This window comes from Canis lupus, chromosome 36 (genome assembly GCF_003254725.2).
Source record: "Canis lupus dingo isolate Sandy chromosome 36, ASM325472v2, whole genome shotgun sequence".
Lineage (NCBI taxonomy): Eukaryota > Metazoa > Chordata > Mammalia > Carnivora > Canidae > Canis > Canis lupus.
The window spans coordinates 13,201,885-13,221,319 of record NC_064278.1 but is presented as its reverse complement, the minus strand read 5'-3'; the positions used below and the strand labels follow the sequence as shown (position 1 = coordinate 13,221,319).

The following is a 19,435-nucleotide window of genomic DNA, read 5'->3' as shown; positions in this document are numbered from 1 at the left end:
CGGTTTGAGTTGATACTTACATTTGAAGACGTAAAAACTGGCTTCTCTTTTGAAGCTTTCTTTCTCCGCGAAGTACCCTGCTTTCGGAGGGATTCCAGTATCCTTATATCCTTTATGAAACTTAAGCCTTTATCTTTACATAGTAATCTGCTGTTTGAGTAGGCAACCCTTCTCTAGATTAAACACAATTTCCATTATTTTACCCCATTCTTTGTAGCTACTCTCTGGGTTCCTTTACATTTTACTGCATTTGCTTTGAATCTTTTCTGTATCACGCACCATTTTCGTGGAGCTAGGTCTAAAGACTGTTTGCTATCAAGCACCTTGACGTTATTTCCTGTAAAAGGGATAATTGTTTTGTCACACCAACAGGCTATTTCTGCTTAAACATTTTAGTTGCCTTTTATGTTTGATTTGTAGGGCTTGTTTTTCTTCTGAAGTTACAGCGATCTTTCATTAAGGTTACTTCACACTCCTGTTGGGGGAAAGTACTTTTAGATTCTGATTGTGTTCTGCAACACTTCCTTGTCTTACCTTTGTTTTTTGGTGATTTTTGGCATCACCGAGGAAATAGTTCCATCCTCCAGAGCCCTATGAGAGAGGTACCTGTCTTCCCAGTTGGCACTGGGTTAATGCTCATGGTCTCTGGGATTCTCAAACTAGTTGAGATCCCACCTAGTGGTGGTGATGGGTAATGTCACACGATTCTAGCCCTTTTGGAAAAAAGATCCTGTAGGATAGAATTGCTGGTGTACTTTAATAATACAGCAGTAGATTTCTTTAGGAATTTGTAGTTTAGTCAGAATAAATTAGGTTGTCATACATTATATTTAACAAACTTTCCTTTATTTCTTAATAATCTTGAAATTCTTCCCAGGAGTTATTTATTATATGAGCTCAAATATCAGGTTCCCACCACCCTAAAAAAAAAAAAAAGAAAAAATTCTCCAAAAGAGCCTTGCACCATATATTTGAATTCTTACAAAGTCTTCCCCTCAGATTACTCTTTTAGTAACTTATTGGTTTACAAAGTATTAATAGTTTTGTTTTGTTTTTTTTTTAAAGATTTTATTTATTTATTCATGAAAGACACACACAGAAAGAGAGGCAGAGACACAGGCAGAGGGAGGAGCAGGCTCCATGCAGGGAGCCCGACTTGGGACTCGATCCCGGGACTTCAGGATCACACCCTGGGCTGCAGGCAGACACTCAACTGCTGGGCCACCGGGGCTGCCCAGTATTAATAGTTTAAGGACTTATTTTAGATATTTTTGTTATAATCTAATCTAATCTCACTATTGTGCAACTGTCCCCTATAACAAACAGTATTGGTGCACCAAATTCCTGGGGACTCTTTCTTTAAAAAATTGAAGTATAATTAACAGACAGTGTTATAGCAGTTTTAGGTGTACAGTATAATGATTCAAAACCTCTATACATTACTTGGTGCTTATCACGGTAAGTGTACTCTTAATCCCCATCACCTATTCACCCATCCTCCCCACCCACCTTTCCTCTGGCAACCATCATTTTGCTCTCTATATTTAAGAGTCTGTTTTGTTTGTTTGTTTGGTTTGTTTCTTGGATTCTACATATGAGTGAAATCATATGGAATTTGTCATTCTCTAACTTATTTCACTTAGCATTATATCTGCTAGGTCCATCCATGTTGTTGCAAATGGCCAATCTCATTCCTTTTTAAGGCTGAATAGTGTTCCATTGTATATATGTACCATATTTTCTTTATCCATTCATCTATCAATAGACACTTGAGTTGCTTCCATACCATGGCTATTGCTAATAATGCTACAATAAACATAGGTTGTGCATTTATCTTTTTGGATTAGTGTTTTCTTTGATTTTCCTTAGGTAAATCCCCAGTAATAGAATTACTAGATCATATGGTAATTCTGTTTTTAATTTTTTGAGGAACTTCCATACTGTTTTTCCACTGTGGCTGTACCAATTTGCATTCCCACTAATAGAGCACAAAGTTTCCTTTTTCTCCACATCCTCACCAACATTTGTCTCTTATCTTCTTGACTAGCCATTCTGACAGGTGTAAGGTGATATTTCATTGTGTTTTTTTTTTCAAGTAAGTTAAATTCATTTTTTCAAGTAAACTCTCCCCTAGCATGGGGTTCAAACTCACAACCCTTAGATCAAGCATCGTATTGTTCTACTGGCTGAGCCAGCCCGGTTCCCCTTGTGATTTTGATTTGCATTTCTCTGATGATGAGTGATCTTGTCATGTGTCCGTTGGCCATTTATATTTCTTCTTTAAAAGAAAAAAAAAATCATGAAACATGAGAATGGGAAAAAAACCAATATCGTTGAACTATTTATTATATAGGATGCGGTTTTAAAATATGTATTCATTACTTAAGTAAACATTTAATTGCTACACAAATCTGAAAGAAACCATGAATATTTCCTGTCTTCTCTGCCTTTATTTATGTTGTTTAAAGGTTCTTCCTCTTCCTCTGTCCCCCTTCTACCCTCTTTTAATGCTTACATGAAAGACCCCATGTCCTTAGAGTTAGATAAATCTGGGTGAGATTCCTAGCTCTACTTTCTCATCAGCTACATGACTTAGTTTCCTAAGTCTGTAAATGGGTCTAATAGCACCTACTTCATTGGATTGTCATGAAGATGGAATACAGTAATGCACCAAGAGAGGATAGCATAGGGGCTTCTGGGTAGCTCAGTTGGTTGAGCATCTGGCTCTTGGTTTTGGCTCAGGTCATAATCTTGAGGTAGTATGATCGAGCCCCATCTCAGGCACTGTCCTCAGCCCCATGTCAGGTACTGTCCTCACTGTCTGCTTGAGAGTCCCTCTCCCCTTGTCCCCCACCCCTTTTGCATGTGTGCTCTCTCTCAAAATAAATAAATACATCTTATTAAAAAAAAATGTGGGTAGCATAGTGCCTATGAGTTCTTAAATATTCAGGGAATTGGGCTTGCTGTTCGTTATTTGCTGTTTCCTTCCTGACCAAGTGGAATTATTGCAACTCTTAGTTTTTCTATAGTATGTTGAGGAGATGTCTCTTGTAACACTTACCATCCTCTGTGCATTTATTGACTTACACATCCAATTTCCTCGTAAGATTGTAAGTCTTTTAGAAGGAGAACCTGTGTCATTCATCTTTATATCTTTCTATCCACCGTGTCAGATCTGTATTACATATTTGATATTTCTTGAGCAACTGGAAACAACTGTGAGCTTGCAATTTGGGGGTGATTTGGACTTATTGAAGAGTGTTTCAGAAACAAACCAGATTCAAATGGGTTGAGGAGTAAATGCAAGATTTTTGATAATTTTTGTTTAGTTTCCATATAGATCATCAGCTTATAATCTGAAAGCAACCGACAGGTACCAAAATCCAGATCTAGCTGAGTACCTTTTTAGCAATGAATAGAAACATATCACAGTGACCAGAACAGATCCAGTCCTGTGCAGGAGCCCTCAGGCTAGCTGAGAAGAAGCTGTGTTTTCTGCCAATCCTGAGAACTCATTGAACTTTCCTAATAAAAGAGAGCTGGGGTGTTAGAGCTATTTGCCTCATCCAAGTCTGTCTCTGCATTGGCATAGACTGAGAGGTGCTTATATTTGCAGAGCAGAATGTTTAGTTATTTCTTTAAAAAAATGAGCCATAATCCTGTAGATTATGTACTTCATGTGGATGGCAACTATAAAAGGAGCCAGCATTTTCTTTGAGCAACAAGAGGGTGGCTAGCACAATGATAAATTCATTATACGTGAATTAAACTTGAATATTTCCTTTAAAGGGAGGATAGGGTGAGAGATGCAACTCTGCTTGAGGTCAGTGAGATTTTAAAAATTATAATACAGATTGTTAGAACTACTTAAACTGTATCATGTTCATCCTGAATCCTTTGAAAATTATTTTAAGTCTCAGTGGACTTTGGTTCATCCATATGTGTTAATTGAATTCTTTAAGAGATTTTCTTCTGAGAATGTTGGTACTTACAGACTACTGCGTTGTTTTGAAGGATTTTAAAATGAATTCATCATTCATAGCCTATACCATTATTTGGGTTGCTGGTATAGCATTATAGCTTTCCTTGTACAGCAGTGTCTGTATTTATATTATGTTGCGTTATTTGAAAATGTTATCAGCCATGTAAGACATAACTGTGCTTGCAGGATTCCTTCTCTTATGTGCTACTCACTCAGAGGCCGGCCCCATTGATGGCTCCATATTAACCCTGTACTGGTAGTTGCTATAGCATAAAACTAAAACAAACAAGTGAACAAAACACAAAACCCCCAAATTCAGATGGGCAGCATGTACCTCACCTTCTCTCATGCCTTCTATTACTTTCTTCCTCCTTCATTTTCCTCGTTCTTTTCAGTTCCACTTCCCCATACTTTCTTTCTTTTTTTTTTTTTTTAAGATTTATTTATTTATTTATGATAGACGTAGAGAGAGAGAGAGAGGCAGAGACACAGACAGAGGGAGAAGCAGGCTCCATGCAGGGAGCCCGATGTGGGACTCGATTCCGGGACTCCAGGATCGCGCCCTGGACCAAAGGCAGGTGCTAAACCACTGAGCCACCCAGGGATCCCCTTCCCCATACTTTCTTATGGAGATAGCTCGGCACTTGTACGGTTCTACCTCCAAAGCTATAGACGCTTGATGGCATTTGAGCGCACAGAGGATCTACTGTTTAGTTCTTCTCTGTATAGAGTAGACCTATTATTTTGTATGACCTGTATAACCTATTAATATAAATATTGAGCCTATAGAGGAAGGAATGTAGCTCCTGTAAACCATTTCTCATTTCTTATGTGATTGTATTTATTGATGAAGGCTCAGAATGGAGAGTGCAGAGAAGGGGGTTTTCTCTGTAGCATGCTTTTCCCCTTTATAGATTTGGCTACCATAGAAATGAGGAAGGGAAGGGAAGGTATCTCCCCAGCTCTGTATCTTGAGGTATGTCTGCATTTCCCAGTCCTCTTTCGGTTTTGGTCCTACCCCTGACCCTTAGTGTGTGGAAGGAGGAGGCCGGGTACAGAGGAGCGAGGGAAGCTTGTGTTGTGGCTCTCCACTTCAGGACCTCGTGGACTTAACCCTTTCCTCTCTCTTTCTTTTCCTGTTTCTTTTCTTTCTTCCTTTCTTTTTCTTTTGTTAGCATGGATATTATTTTCATTACATCGTTATCCTGTTCCCTACTATCTTGAACAGATGCTTAGAATTTGGCGTTGACTAAATTTGGCTCAGAGAATTGTGGTTCTGTGTCCGAATGTCTGGTAGCATCACTTCTACCCCATATTTGGTTATGGTATGGAAATTGAGCTATGATAATTTTCTGGTCTGTGTTGGACATTGGGGATATAAAAGAATGAATACTGTGTGGTCCCTGTCTTGAAAGGGCTTATAACCTAGTGGGGTGTGGAGGCGGGAAGGCATAGGAACAGATAATTCCAGAACAGGAGTGTGGGTAGAAGGGTGTGTGAGCACCGAGTAGGGAGCAATGGGAATTCTACTTGGAGGAGCCGAACAAAGTAGCTCTGAAGATGATGACATGTAAAGTGGTTCTTGACTGATGAGCAAGGCTGTGCCAGTCAGTTACAAAATTTTTTGAAGAAATGCAGTGTGTGCTTTGTCATAAGGAGCAGGAGAAGGGTGAGAGTGTCACTGTAGCTGGAGGACAGAGTTCACAAGGGTTGCCATGGGAAATGAAGATGGAGGAGCCAGCATCTCTCTGGCCACTGAAATCTGTTAGGATGGATAAGAATCGGGTTTTTATAGAGCCAGCTCTGGAGCAAGGTAGACGATGGGTTAGAATGAAGAAGAGAGATGTAGCAGAGAGTCTGGCTGGGGGGCTGTGATGACTGTACGTCATGACCAAGGGTGATGAGGGATTTAACCGAATCAGTGGCCTCAAGTCTTGATTTTCTTAGGTTCCTTTTCACTTAAAAGAGTTAAGTGCAAGTTATTTGGTGTGCCTCTTGGGTTTTAGAATTCTGTTTCATGTTCTGAGGTGCCAAACATGACCCTGGGTCTCGCTCAGTACGGCGTGACTGTCGTCCTGTGTGTTTTCTCTGCGGTCTTCCCCTTCCCCCGGAACTCCAGTCCCGTGTTTGATGTTCTGACCAGCCTCATCCCATCTAACCACACACGCTAACTCTTGTCTGCTAGATTCTAAGTTGTTGGAGGTAGTGTCAGCGTCTGTCGTGTTCACTACTGTAGGCCTGGCACCTAGCACAAATCCTGACAGGATTTGTCAGGATTTGCTTACTAAATATTTACAGAGGGAATGAAGGATGAGTTTGGAGTAGTGCGAGGCCAAAAACATTGCCCACGATCAGTAAGAGTGTACATTAAGTGAACAACCAAAGTTAAATCATGTAAAATAGCAGCATCATTTTTAGTTCTAGGGAGCCCATTTAACAAGGTACGAATTCATTGAATTTGAACAAGCTCGCTGAGGGGATATGGCACGCAAAATGTAAATCGCGGCCCACCTGTTGTTTAGACCTTTATTTACTCAAAGCAGTTAGCAATTAACAGCTGTTTATTGCTGTGGCTATGGTGATTGGGGTTCTTTGTCAGGTCCCTCTAGCCAGTGTTCCACATGAAGCTGAGAAAAAGAGCAATAACAATTTAAATAGAAAACTTCTTTGCACCGAAATGCAGTTTAAGGCCCCTGTAGACTCACATGGTTTCGACAGCCATGTACTTAACGACTTTTCCTAATTTTTCCGTATGCTTGGGTTCAGTCCCTGGACACATTTTAATGGAGTTGCCTGGTTCCCAAGCGGTGGTTTCCAATCTTTTCACATCTGAGGACTCCTTTTAAACTTGCACCCCTCTCAACATAATAATGTGTGTACCTTATTCAATAATGCTCCCCAATTTTTTTATTATGAAAAAATTTAAATACACAGAAAAGGGTGAAAAAACAGTACAGTGTTTCCTTCTATGGCACCAGCTAGATGCAACAATCATGAACATTTTTCATATCTGCTGTATCTGCTTCCCCACATTTTATTTGCTGAACAGTTTGAAAGTAACAGACTTAATGTTTCAGCTTGCTTTCCCTACAAATAAAAACATGTTCCTGTATAACCACAATACCTTTCCACACCTAAGAAAATAACCAGTAATTCCTTCAAATGTCCTTCATACCCAGCATATTCACATATATCTACTTATTTCCGAATGTCTTTTATAGCTCCTCCCCTTTCGCCTTCCAATGGCAGGATTTAGACAAGGGTCACTTATGGCATTTGGTTTTGTTTCTTTAAGTCTGTTTTATTTATTATTATTTTTATTTATTTATTTATTTATTTATTTATTTATTTATTTATTTATGTCTGTTTTAATCTGCAACAGTCCTCTTACTTCTCTCCTCTTCCTCTATGACACTGACTTTTTGAAGAGAGGAGGACAGTTGTCTTATTGATTATCTTCTAGTCTAGAGGTATCTGATTCTATCTGCTTGGCTGTTTGTTTTAGAAGGAAAACTATTGAGGAAGGAAGCTGTCCTATATGGAAGAATGCTAGTTAATAGATGTGGAAGGAATAATAGAAGTAGAAAATCAGCATTCTACTATCTGCTCTGAAATAATTATTTAAGACAAAGAGGCTAAAACCCTTAGGGAATAGAACACTCCTATAAGGCCACAGTGTTACCCCACAGGATACCCTTACAGTGGAGAGGTCTCAGGGCAGGGGATCATTGGTTAAAACTTGGCATCACTCCCAGTGAGATAACCTAACATTATGTGCTTCTGATATACAGTAGGAGGAGTGCATGGTGTCATCTATGAAGCATGCCTCACCCCACATGCTTCATGCAGCCTGGTCAGGTTTTTTTTTTTTTTTTTTTACTTTTATTTTTAAAAGATTTTATTTATTCACAAGAGACACAGAGGGCAGCCCTGGTGGCTCAGCAGTTTAGCGCCGCCTTCAGCCCAGGGCATGATCCTGGAGACCTGGGATCGAGTCCCACGTCAGGCTCCCTGCATGGAGCCTCCTTCTCCCTCTGCCTGTGTCTCTGCCTCTCTCTCTCTCTCTCTCTCTCTCTTCTCTCTGTGTCCCTCATGAATAAATAAACAAAATAGTAAAAAAAAAAAAAAGAAAAAAACAAGAGACACAGAGTGAGGCAGAGACACAGGCAGAGGGAGGAGCAGGCTTCCCGAGGGAAACCTGACACTGAACTTGATCCCAGGACCTCGGGATCTCGACCAGAGCCGAAGGCAGACGCTCAACTGCTGAGCCCCCCACGTGCCTCCTAGTCAAGTTTTTAGACCTAATTTTTAGTTTATAGGAAATCCAGGGTAGAAAAACAAGATAAATGGCATCAGGAGGAGACAATCAGACCAGTCCGGTAATGCTTTTACAGGAGTTTGCATTTTATGAATCACCATAGCATTTCCCTCCGCCTGAAAACAAGTGGGGCATATACAATTGAGACAGGATCCCTCAGTGGGCAGACAGAGCTTGTCCACATGATGTGGACACCTTGTAGTAACTGCTGTTCTTGGGGAATCATAGAACTCAGTAGACTATAATTTCTTTGACAGGGTCATATTGCACCTTGCAAAGCTTCTTAATAAATACAGGAATTTAGCTCACAGACGTGTCAGTCTGCCACCTTTCAGAAAGACTGAATTCACTTAGTGAGGTGTAAAGATGAAGGGTGGAAAATTGATCATGCCCCAAATATTTAACTTACAGGAGCTTATGTGTTTTGCAGTAGGGGTATTTGGAAAGAACTGGAAAATCAGCCCTGGTTTTATTTAGAGCCCGTTTATGATTTAATTTAGTTTCTGGTTTTGCTATTCCTGAAACTGGTTTTCCAGAAATACTCTAGAACTTGGTTGTTTCGTCAAGGCAGTGTATTTATTGAGTGGTCATTGTTTCAACTCTAATTTATTATTGATTTTTCAGGCCCACAGCCGCAGAACTTTTAAAATGCAAATTCTTCCAGAAAGCCAAGGTAACATACTTAAAAAACCTACATAAATCTGCTATTTTGAAATCACTATGAATTTCTGTGTATGATATTTGGTGTTGAACTGTTGGGAACATTTGTTTTTCAGAACAGAGAGTACCTGATTGAGAAGCTGCTTACAAGAACCCCAGACATAGCCCAAAGAGCCAAAAAGGTAAGCACCACTAGCCTTTGTGACCCAGCAAGGGCTGCTCCCCACCGCCCCCCTCCCAGGGAAATGAGACCCACAGAAACACTGGAAAAAGAATGTCACATACTCAGGATGCGTTATTCAGAGGTTATCTGATTAGTGATTCCTCAGAGAGATGAATTTTGCCTTTCAGGTATCTCCGGCTTGCTGTTATGTGTTGGTGGAAACAGCTTGAATGATTTCATTTTTCCATTTATCAGCTTTGCTCAAAGAGGGTCAGAGGGGAGAGGGGATTGTGACGAGGCTGGGACACTGGAGAGGAAAGAGCCTTGAGTATCTTTCCTTTGGAAATTTCACAGAAGAGGAGCAAGTCATTTTTAAGCAGTTTGAAATGACAAAACAAAAACCCCAATTTGTTTTTAATGGTCATTTTTTCAACTCTGATTTCATTTACAGATTTATTGGTTATCTTGAGTATCTGTGGGATGTCAATCTTTTCCTTATAAAAGACCCTGGCCCCTCTTGTAATTTACCGTATGTTAACTAAATTATGTTAATGATTATCTGAAAAACTTTCCATTCTTGGTTTTAGATTCTTTAGATGGTGTGTGTGACTGCATTTGTTTATGTATTTATCCAGAGTTTTATTTATTTGTAGTTACTGATTTCATTATGGTGTGAAACCTAACAGTTTAACCTCTGGTTTGGTTTCATTTGGTTTTAAAATTATGCTAGATATTTAAAATAAAAAATATTTATGTAATCACAGATTTAGACAGGAAGGTTCTCTTCCTCCCCTTCCCCTTTTTTATATTTAATAGTTATGGGGAAAGCTGATATAAATCTGAGTTGTATGCTCTGAAATAAAACTGGCAGAGAAATATGCATCAGAGATTGCATCTCATGATGCCTTGGTTAAGTAACTCTGAATGTTACATTCCAGACATTGCCTTTTCTAAAACATTCTGTATGGAGTTCATTTAGCAGGTGTCTTCACATTGTTTGAAGCGAATTTGGAAGTAGTTTTTAAGAAATGACCCTCTCTGTCCAGGTGTCCGAGGCCCTCCGGGGCCCAGCAGAGTTCTTTGGGCTGTGGGCCCGTGTGGCGGCTGGGGGATTGCTGTGTTGACTGCGTAGACCAGAGCCAGGGCTGGTCTGCGGGATGTCTCTGAGGGAAAAGGGAAAGATTGGCGGACGGTCCATCAGAGTGGCACATCTCAAGGGGCGGCCCAGGAAAGCTAAAGCTTCAGTTTGAGGCAACAGAAAGTACCAGTGCCCGACCACAGTCTGAGGGCTCTGCACAGAAGGCCCAAGGAGGACCCAGGAGAGACTCCCTGGGCTGGGCGAGCCTGGCATGGGGCTTCGCTCAGGCACCTAAAGTGTTAGCCAGAGTTGGAAAATGCTGTTAGGGAGCGTTGCCTTGTTCCGTTTGTGCCATCCCCAGAGAACAGTTTTGTTGGTCTCGACTTGTTCTGCTAGTTTTGTCTGGTCTCGTCTGGTAGCTGTTCCCCTGGAGGGGGTGTGCAAGGCCTGTTTTCTCCCCAGAGCTGCAGCCCCCCACCCCCACCCCACCAGCCCTGTCAAGCGGCCTGGTGGCCTCTGAGGTGTAGTTTCCAAGGGGGTTCCCTGCCCTCCCAAACCTAATCTTCCTGTGTTCTGTGTTTCTGGCTGAGTCACCCGACCTCAGGGCGCTGGGATTATTTTTGTGTTTGAGACCTCGTTGCCCCCGTGTCCTTCCCGTCTAGCCCCTCTCCGAGTCCTCTAGCACAGTGCTTGGAACCTTCTCCTCCTGGCTTTGACCAGACAGTTGCAATCCCTCCATTCTGCTCCCCCTTTCTGATCTGTTGTAGGTGTTGTTGCCAGATTAACTCTCTGATCATGTCACTTCATTGCTTAAAAGAAGTTCCCAAAATTAAACGAAAGCGACCCCAAAAACACATAAATGAAAAAATAAAGTTCCTATCAAATAAAGGGCAACCTCCTTAGCCTTGAATTCCTGGCACCGTTTCAACTTCCAGCCTGATGCTGTGCACTCCAGCTCAAGTGAACCACCTATACTTTCCTCACCAGCATGTACTTTTCCTTGAAACTCTATCATTTTGAGAAAATGAAGAAGCTCTTCAGGTTCCAGCTTTATTTTCTTTCTTTTTAAAAAAAATATTTAAATTATTTCTTGCACATTAGCGTGCTTGGCGCTCCAAACCCCATTTTGCACATATCTTAAACAGTAAGTAGCTAGAATTTGGAGAGATGTGATTTTTCAAGCGTGTCTTTTGCCGTTTACTTGCTCGTGGATTTTAGACTTAAACCTCAGGGCTTGTTTTGTCGTCCATCCCTTTGAATGGAAAATGTCTACACATCTCAGTCACAGAGAAGAGTAAAGGGAGAATATAAATTAATTCCTTAGGGGTGCCTGGGTGACTCAGTGGTTGAGCGTCTGCCTTCGGCTCAGGGCATGACCCTGGGTCCTGGGTTCGAGTCCCGAATCGGGCTCCCTGCATGGAGCCTGCTTCTCCCTCTGCCTGTGTCTCTGCCTCTCTCTCTGTATCTCTCAGGAATAAATAAATAATATCTTTTTAAAAAATTAATTCTTTAAATGTCTTCTAGGAAAGAGGAGCCAATGGTAATATCATTCTTGCTCTATAGCTGTAGCTTGCTTCATTAAGTTCTGCTGTTTTCCTGTTCTCATTCTCGTTTCCAAGCGCACTTAGGCTCTCAGCCTCACCCCATTTCTTGCCCATCGGTTCCATGGGAGGTATGCTGACCAGAATATCGATCACAGCGCATGTCTCTCTCATAGCAAGTGCCCACAAATGTTTGCTAACCCAGTGAACTCTTCGGCTTGCGTATACCAAGGAACAGCCACCCTAAGCTCTGTTTTTTACGTACCCAAAATGCTGGGCGTACACTTGTTCCTAGGATTCCTGTTAACAGCAGACCTTTCTCCCTGTGTGGGGTGCATGATGTTGGGAAGCTGTTCCTTGCTTGAAACTTCTCTGGCAGGCTTGGCCACGTGGAAGTAAATATTATTTCAGTCACCATGAGCATTGGAAACCTTTGTCATAGGATGTGCTTGTCTTAGGCTCTTACAGCACGTAAGTAAATTCAACTTGAAAGTTGGTACAGGGGAGTCTTTGTGTTATTTGTGTCATCCATTTTTGGACTTCTCTTTATTGATACCTACTATTGACATCTACTCAGCTGCTTACTTTCCTATTTGCTGTGGCGCCTCCTGGTTGATCACACTCTGGTTTCCTGGTGTACATCTGTTCTTCAGATGCCACTTGTTGCTGATTTTTGTCTCCTTGGTTTGTTGTTTTAAAAATCAAAACAGACAGTCTATTGATATACTGTTGTTTACATGACAGCTGGGCCTGTTGATCAGCTCTCTGTACATTTAGGCAACTTGTGTCGATTGGAAATTTGTTGTCATAAGCAACAGTGTCTGCTTCTCCTCCCTTATGGTAACAAAAATTAAGAGATAATTTTTCAATATGTGTGTTTTTTAAAATATGAATATTTCTCATCTTTAAAAGAGAGAGGGAAAAAAAATAAAAGAGAGAGGGGCCAGTTATAGCTGCTTTCAAGAAGCCCCAGGGAGCCCGCCAGTGCTGTCCTTTGGCGTGTGAGGTAGACGCCTGTCAGATTCATGTTTGGCCAGAATGTGAAGCACTGTTTGGGGGCCATGGAATTCCATGTGGGTAGGTGATCTTGTCTTCATCCAGATGGATTCTTCTAAATCAGGAAAAAAAAAAATAGACCAGTGTGGCTTTCCTGGTAATTTAGCGGCATACAATGATTGTGTACGTGTGTGTGTATGTGTGTGGTCATTGCAGAAATCAGAGATATTTGTCTTCTTCCTGAAAGCAGAGTATCTGGTCCTTTTGGGTTTTCTCCCCCTGACAGACAGTTTAACCTCTGGTTTGGTTTCATTTGGTTTTAAAATTATGCTAGATATTTAAAATAAAAAATATTTATGTAATCACAGATTTAGACAGGAAGGGGATCAAATTGATTTTCTTTTGCCCTAATTTTTCTGTCTGTGAAATGGAAATGCTGTTGGACCTCAGGCATGTGGTGACAGGTAATGAGATTTGATTTTCTTGGGCCACAAGACATTCTGGGAGTTCTAAATGAGAACATGCAGATCATGACCCTTGAGAACAAGGTTAAGTACAGCTATCATTTCTTTTTGACTTTTCACTTATCCTCATGCATGAGAAAATGCTTCATAGCCATCACTCCTCCTCACATGACTTTTTAGGGGCCTGTCCCCAGCCATCTTTAGGGGTTTGAGAGCTTGAGCATGTGCTGTTCCACTACTGGGTTCACTGAATGGGGCAGAGTATAAAGCATTCTGCTAAACTTGCATGCGGATGCTTAGGGCTGTGTGCATTTTCCCTAGGAGCATCTAAGTGTCAGAGTCGGCTGGTGTCTCTGCTTTCGGTTAATGATGCGGACCTTGAGTCACCACGTTCACACTCCTGTTGATACACTTTCTGTAGCTAAAACTCACTGATGCCAGGAAAGGGGCAAAGGGCATCCACAGATATCCAAATGCTGACTGCTTAACCAAAAAGCATATTGGCCAGAGAAGGGATGAAGTGGGGGAAATGCAATGCGCAGTTCTTTTTATGGTGGTGGTTATGTTTTCATGGGAAGAGGGATCGCTGGAGGATTTTTGTTTGAATTTTCTCAATTTTGAAATTGATTAGTCACTATCAGAAAGAGTTGGGTGCCTGGGTGGCTCAGTTGGTTAAGCGTCTGACTCTCGATCTCAGCTGCGGTCTTGATCTCAGGGTCGTGAGTTCAAGCCCCATGTTGGGCTCCACGTGGGGTGTGGAACCTATTTAAAAAGGAAGAGGGAAAGAAAGGAAGGAAGCGAAGAATGAAAGAGATACTGTATCACTGCTGCAATTTGATGGAACCACTGTGAACTGGAAAAAGCAGGGTAGTAGTATTTGTGGGCCTCCGAATTTCTCGTATCAGGCTTATAAGATTGATTTCACGTTAAGGACCTGGGGAGTTGGCTTCATTTGATTCTCTTATGTGCTTAGGAATAAGTGGGGAGGGATATAGGGATATTGCAGTTCTTATTTCTTTGATACTTAATGTATGTTCATACTTTGTCCTTTTTCTTTTTACTTTTTATTTTGAAATAATTTTAAGCTTCAAAAGTTTACAGAAATAGCACAAAAAATTTCTTACTGTCTTTGAAAACATTTCAAATCTATTGCCATGATGTACTTTGTCTTTAAATATACTTCAGTAAAAATCTATCTATCTATCTATCTATCTATCTATCTATCTATCTATCTATCATCTATCTATCTATATTTCAGTGCATATTTCCTAAAAACCAAGGGCATTCTTTTACCTAACAGTATAATTATCAAAATCAGGAAGTCAACGTCGCCATAATACTATTATTCAAGTTCAGATCTTACGCAGGTTTTGCCAGTTTGTCATTCGTCTGGCCCAGAATCCAATTCAGAATCACTTAGTTGTTGTCTTCATTAGTCTTCTTTAATCTGGAATCGTTTTTATTTTTCTTTTATAGAAACAGTCACATGTTTGAAGACTGTAGGCCACTTATTTTATAGGATGGTGCTCCAGTTTGGGTTTGTCTGATATTTCTTTGTGATTAGATTTAGCTTATGCATTTTCTGACGGGAATACCTTGGGATGGTGCTGTGTTCTTCGTGTATCGTGTTGAGAGGCACGTGATGTTGATTGATGCCTTTACCGGTGATGTTAACTTTGATCACACACTTAAGGTGGCACCTGCCAGCCTCTTCACTGTGATAAACACAATTACTTCCTAATGGGAGGAATTCATTAATATTACATTCTCTCATTATATTATATTAAACATTAAAAGATAAAATGAATGTATTTACTGCACAGGGTCATTAGTCTTTTTTCAAGGAAAACATTTGTGCTTTATGTCACTGTGGTTGAACATGCATAGGATATTAACGATAGGATTTCCCTCTTTCAGACAGGGAACCCTTGGCCAGTATATAATGTTTAGATTTAGGGAGGAAGTGGGAATGGTGCTGCTCGTGCTGCTCCAGCCTCCGTACCTGGTCTGGAAGCAGCAGTAGCTGGATCTGTGTCCTTCACTGGGTGAGCTGGCTAATCTCTCTGAGCCTGGTCCTGTCCAATGGAGCCAAGGACACCCGACGGTGCGTTGCCATGACGGTGAGAGACGATCTCTGCAGCTTGTCTAGCGCCGTGTTTGACACATAGTGAGCGCTCAGCCCAGCACAGGCTGCTCTATCATGTAAGTAAGGGAATGATTAGAATAAGGCTCAGTGGTTGAGCATCTGCCTTCGGCTCAGGTCGTGATCCTGGGGTCTGGGATCGAGTCCCGCAACGGGCTCCCTGCAAGGAGCCTGCTTCTCCCTCTGCCTGCATCTCTGTCTCTCTGTCTGTCTCTCATGAATAAATAAATGATCTTTAAAAAAATAAGGGAATGATTACTGTGGCTGCAGAGAGGACGTTTGAGGTACGCGGTGAGAGAGGGAGTGAGGAAAGAGTCCTGGTAGCAGGACAGGTGGGGTGGGTGGTGAACATTATTTCCCTCTTGCTGTTGCTCTGGACGAGATGCAGAAGCCCGTGGAAGCCTACAGAAAGAGGGAGAACGATGACAACCATTACTTCGTGGCAATCGCCCCTTCGCACGTCTTCCCGGGGTTTTTCCGGCCCCATCACGGTGCGGGCCGCGGGCTCTCCCACGAGAAAGCAGCACCGGGCCTGTTGGCCGAGGCCAAAGCGCAGTCAGAATCCGATACGCATCAGCTGGTACCCACGTAGGGCCTGGAGCTCAGCGTCACGTCTGCGCCCTTGTTCATTCTAAACAGCTGTGTTTGAAGACAGGCCGGGCAGATGTTGCCCTTACACTTGACAGGTGAAAGTGTGGGGTCACCTGCCTGACAAGTCGCACGGTGCCCTGGAGGCCGTTCTTACCTCTGCTTCTGTGCTCTTTTCCAGCCCATCATAGCTCAGAAGGAAGCAAAGAGGGAGAGAGCATGGGAAGGACATTTGGATGGCTGGGCAGCGTGAGGTAGCCGACGTAGGAAAGGGGGGTACCTTTGTCATCCTCCGCGACTGGCCTGTCACTCCACGCGTGCCATCATGGGCACTAGGAGGTGCTGTGAGCATCTCTGTAGGCCCGCAGGTCTGCCCGGGTCCCAGCCGGGGATGGAAGGGCCTGGACGTTCAGAAGGGAAGGGACGTGGCCAGCGGGAGTCGGGGAGCGTGGGCAGTTGCCGCGACCCGCCAGGAGCTCGGGAGCTCGTTCGAGAAATGAGGAGGAAGGACCGCTTCCTGCGCTTTTGGGGACGGAATTCGGGAAAGCCCGGGAGGCGTGTGCCACGGTGGTCGGTTGGCACGAAATGACAAACGGCCCTAGTTAGGATCATGATCCTAGTGAGTTTTTATTACTCTAATCACACCTATTGCTCTGTATACTAGAGTTTTTAAATTTATTTTATTTTATTTTATTTTATTTTATTTTATTTTATTATTTTATTTATTTTTATACTAGAGTTTTAATGTCATCATTGTTTTTGTAACGGTTTCATGGCCGGGCTGTGGCTGCGCTCGGCGCCCCCGAGAAGGGCCTGCCGTGACTGTGGCCGTGACCGTGGCCGTGACCGTGGCCGTGTACTGCCAGGGCCGAAGGGTGGATGGGGCTCGGTGGGCACAGTGCTGGACACTTGGTGCACGTCCCTGGCCGTGAAGGCCTGAGTAATAGGACAGCCAGGGTATCAAGACCGGCTTTTTGCAAAGAACACCTCTTTTGAAGCACGAGTGGGAAAGAGCACGAACAGCTCGTGGTTCGGGGGCCTTGGGGTTGCAGACCCGGGTTGGGCCCCCAGCACCCTGCCGCGTGGAGGCGGCACGAAGCCAGCTCACCTCCCAGTTTGCTACCGTTTAGACTCTTCCTCTAGTCCATGAAGAGGGAGAGTGACTTTGAATTTCCACACAGTTGCTTCCACTCCCCTCCTGGAATCCTATAACTAGTTTACAAGTTATTGAAGGTTATAGGTTATCAAGAAACCAGAGAATAAATGAAGTGGTTTCACGTGCTGGCTGCCGGATTTTAGCGGTGTTCCCAGGCGGACCAGTAGAGGGCGGTGAAGGGCTTCATATCCGCGTGGCTGTGGCCTGGGACCTGAGCCAAAGTTTTTGGCTTTGTGGAAGCTCTCAGACTTGGAGAAGAGGAATCCAAGGATGTTCGGTACCTACTGAGCCACGAGTGCCAGGTGCCCGCCAGGTGCCGTAGTCAGCCAGAGTGCCTTTTTCTTTTCTTTTCTTTATTTTAACTGGGCAGGGAGTGAAGGGCGAAGGTCTCCTTATTATTCTTCCTTCAAATTGCATTTTCTATTAACCAAAGTAATCTAACATTTGTATTTTCCGGAATTCATGTCAAAAACAAAAATCTCAATTGTGAAAACGAGATTAAAGATCTCCTGGTATTTTAGTTCAAATTAATACGGTCCTGGGTGGTTGCAGGCTGTTTCTAGAAGGTTCCTGGGTTGCCACAGTTCTCCGTAAAGCTGGGGAAACAGGAAAGAGGGAGTCAAAGCATATGATAACAACGAAGAAGTGAACAGATCTTTATAGTCTGGATTTAACATAAAGTACTCCTCGTGGTTCAGGTAGGCCTGATGCTGCATGTTCTCCTATTACCGTGTCTCCCCTTCCTCTTGTTTGGAAACAGGTGCACCTGTTGGTAACCTGTCTTACGGAGGAGCTCACACGCTCAAAGGGAGACGCTGGTGGTTGAGGAGGTTATTTTTCCTATGTTAATGCTGAGAAAAGTTGTCCGGAGAGGTTGAAATTATGGCTTTTAACTGGGACAGATGTCCCCAGGGTGTAAACTCATTAATGTTTGCATTAGTTTTACATTTTAAATGTTCGGTTTAGCCCTTTGAGAATGTAGAGTTCATCTGTTCAGAAAAGTGCTTTTGGTCACTAGGGGGTGCTGTCGGAATAGCTCGTGGAGGAGCCCGTGGCCTGGGATAGCCTGCTCGGCCGTCTGTAGGATCACTGCGGTCACAAGTTTCTTCCTTTCGCATTGTGCCTGCTGTGTTTGTGCTGGGGGTGAAACAGGCAGAGGTGAGGGTAGAGGAAAGAACAAGGGGAAGAAGCATCATAATTTACTTTCAATTCGATTGGTGAATTGAGTTGTAGATATTTTGTATCTGCTGCATGTATTTTGGGGCCCCTGGGTGGCCCAGTGGGTCAAGCGACAACTTGGATTTCGACTCAGGTTGTGATCTCACAGCCCCTGGGATGGAGCCCTTGTCAGGTTCCAAGCTCAGCATGGAGTCTGCTTGTCCCTCTTCCTCTGCTCCTCCCACGCGCTCTCTTCTCTCTCAAATACAATTTTTAAGTTTTTAAGTTTTTTTTTAAAAAAAAAAAACAAAACCTATATATATTTTGGGTAAGTGGCTTCTTTCTGGTGACATTGGCTAGAGCAGAAAGGATCCACAGTAGAGTAGTGATTCGCTCATCCCGGTGGCCCCCCTTCGCGGAATGTCTGTGTTCTGAGATCGAGGTATCTTTGAAAGGTACCAGTTGCTCAAGAGGGTTGAAGACTTTTACAGATCTCAGAGACCCAGTTTTGGGAATTAATTAATTAATTAATTAATTTATGGAATTTAAAAATAATGACATACATTCTGAAAATACTGCGAAAGACCCCGTTTGCACAACTTTAGTGTGTGGAGAATTGACTGTTTTCCTTTTACTGGAAAGGCTTTGGCAGAACCCGTGGCCTTATTTCACATCCAGTTAGATTTTGTTCAAATGCTTTCCGTGCTTCGTTTTTGCCTTGGGGAAATTTGCTAACTTTTTCGAAGGCTTGTGTGCATCAAGCCCTAATTGGCATATGCGTGCCGAGGGCCGTCCCCGAGCCTGCTTGCCTGCTCTCCTGCTCCATCGAGGGCTCACTGAGCATCACCGACGACGTACCAGGTACTGACTCCCATCAAGGCGGTTTGCCTTTAGCACCTTTCCAGCTCGCTCTCCCATATCATGGCTTTTAAAAGTAGATGAACCAGAAAGAATGGAACAGAATTTGGAATTTGGCTGCAGTTGCAGCATCACTAGCATAAAAGCTAGTTGATTCTTTTTTGATCTTGTCAAAGCTCCGACGTGATGGATCGATCGTACCCTTCTTTCTGGTTCAAAGCCATTCAGTGGCTTCTTGCCAATTATAGGCAAGTTCCAGGTTCCTGCCACTGATAGGGTGAGGTCCATGCACTTATAGGATGCGGACCAGGCAAGGCTCCCACGTCGTGT

General features: G+C 42.8%; 1 protein-coding gene across 10 annotated transcripts in view; it reads left to right on the top strand.

Annotated features, from left to right (window-relative positions):
- STK39 (serine/threonine kinase 39) overlaps positions 1-19,435 on the top strand; it is a 323,493-nt gene that overhangs the window by 129,884 nt on the left and 174,174 nt on the right. For all 10 annotated transcript variants that reach the window (XM_049106329.1, XM_049106336.1, XM_049106335.1 and 7 more), the window contains exons 9-10: positions 8,925-8,973; positions 9,077-9,142. In XM_049106329.1, the coding sequence (XP_048962286.1) occupies positions 8,925-8,973; positions 9,077-9,142 (115 nt within the window). The remainder of the gene's footprint in view (positions 1-8,924; positions 8,974-9,076; positions 9,143-19,435) is intronic.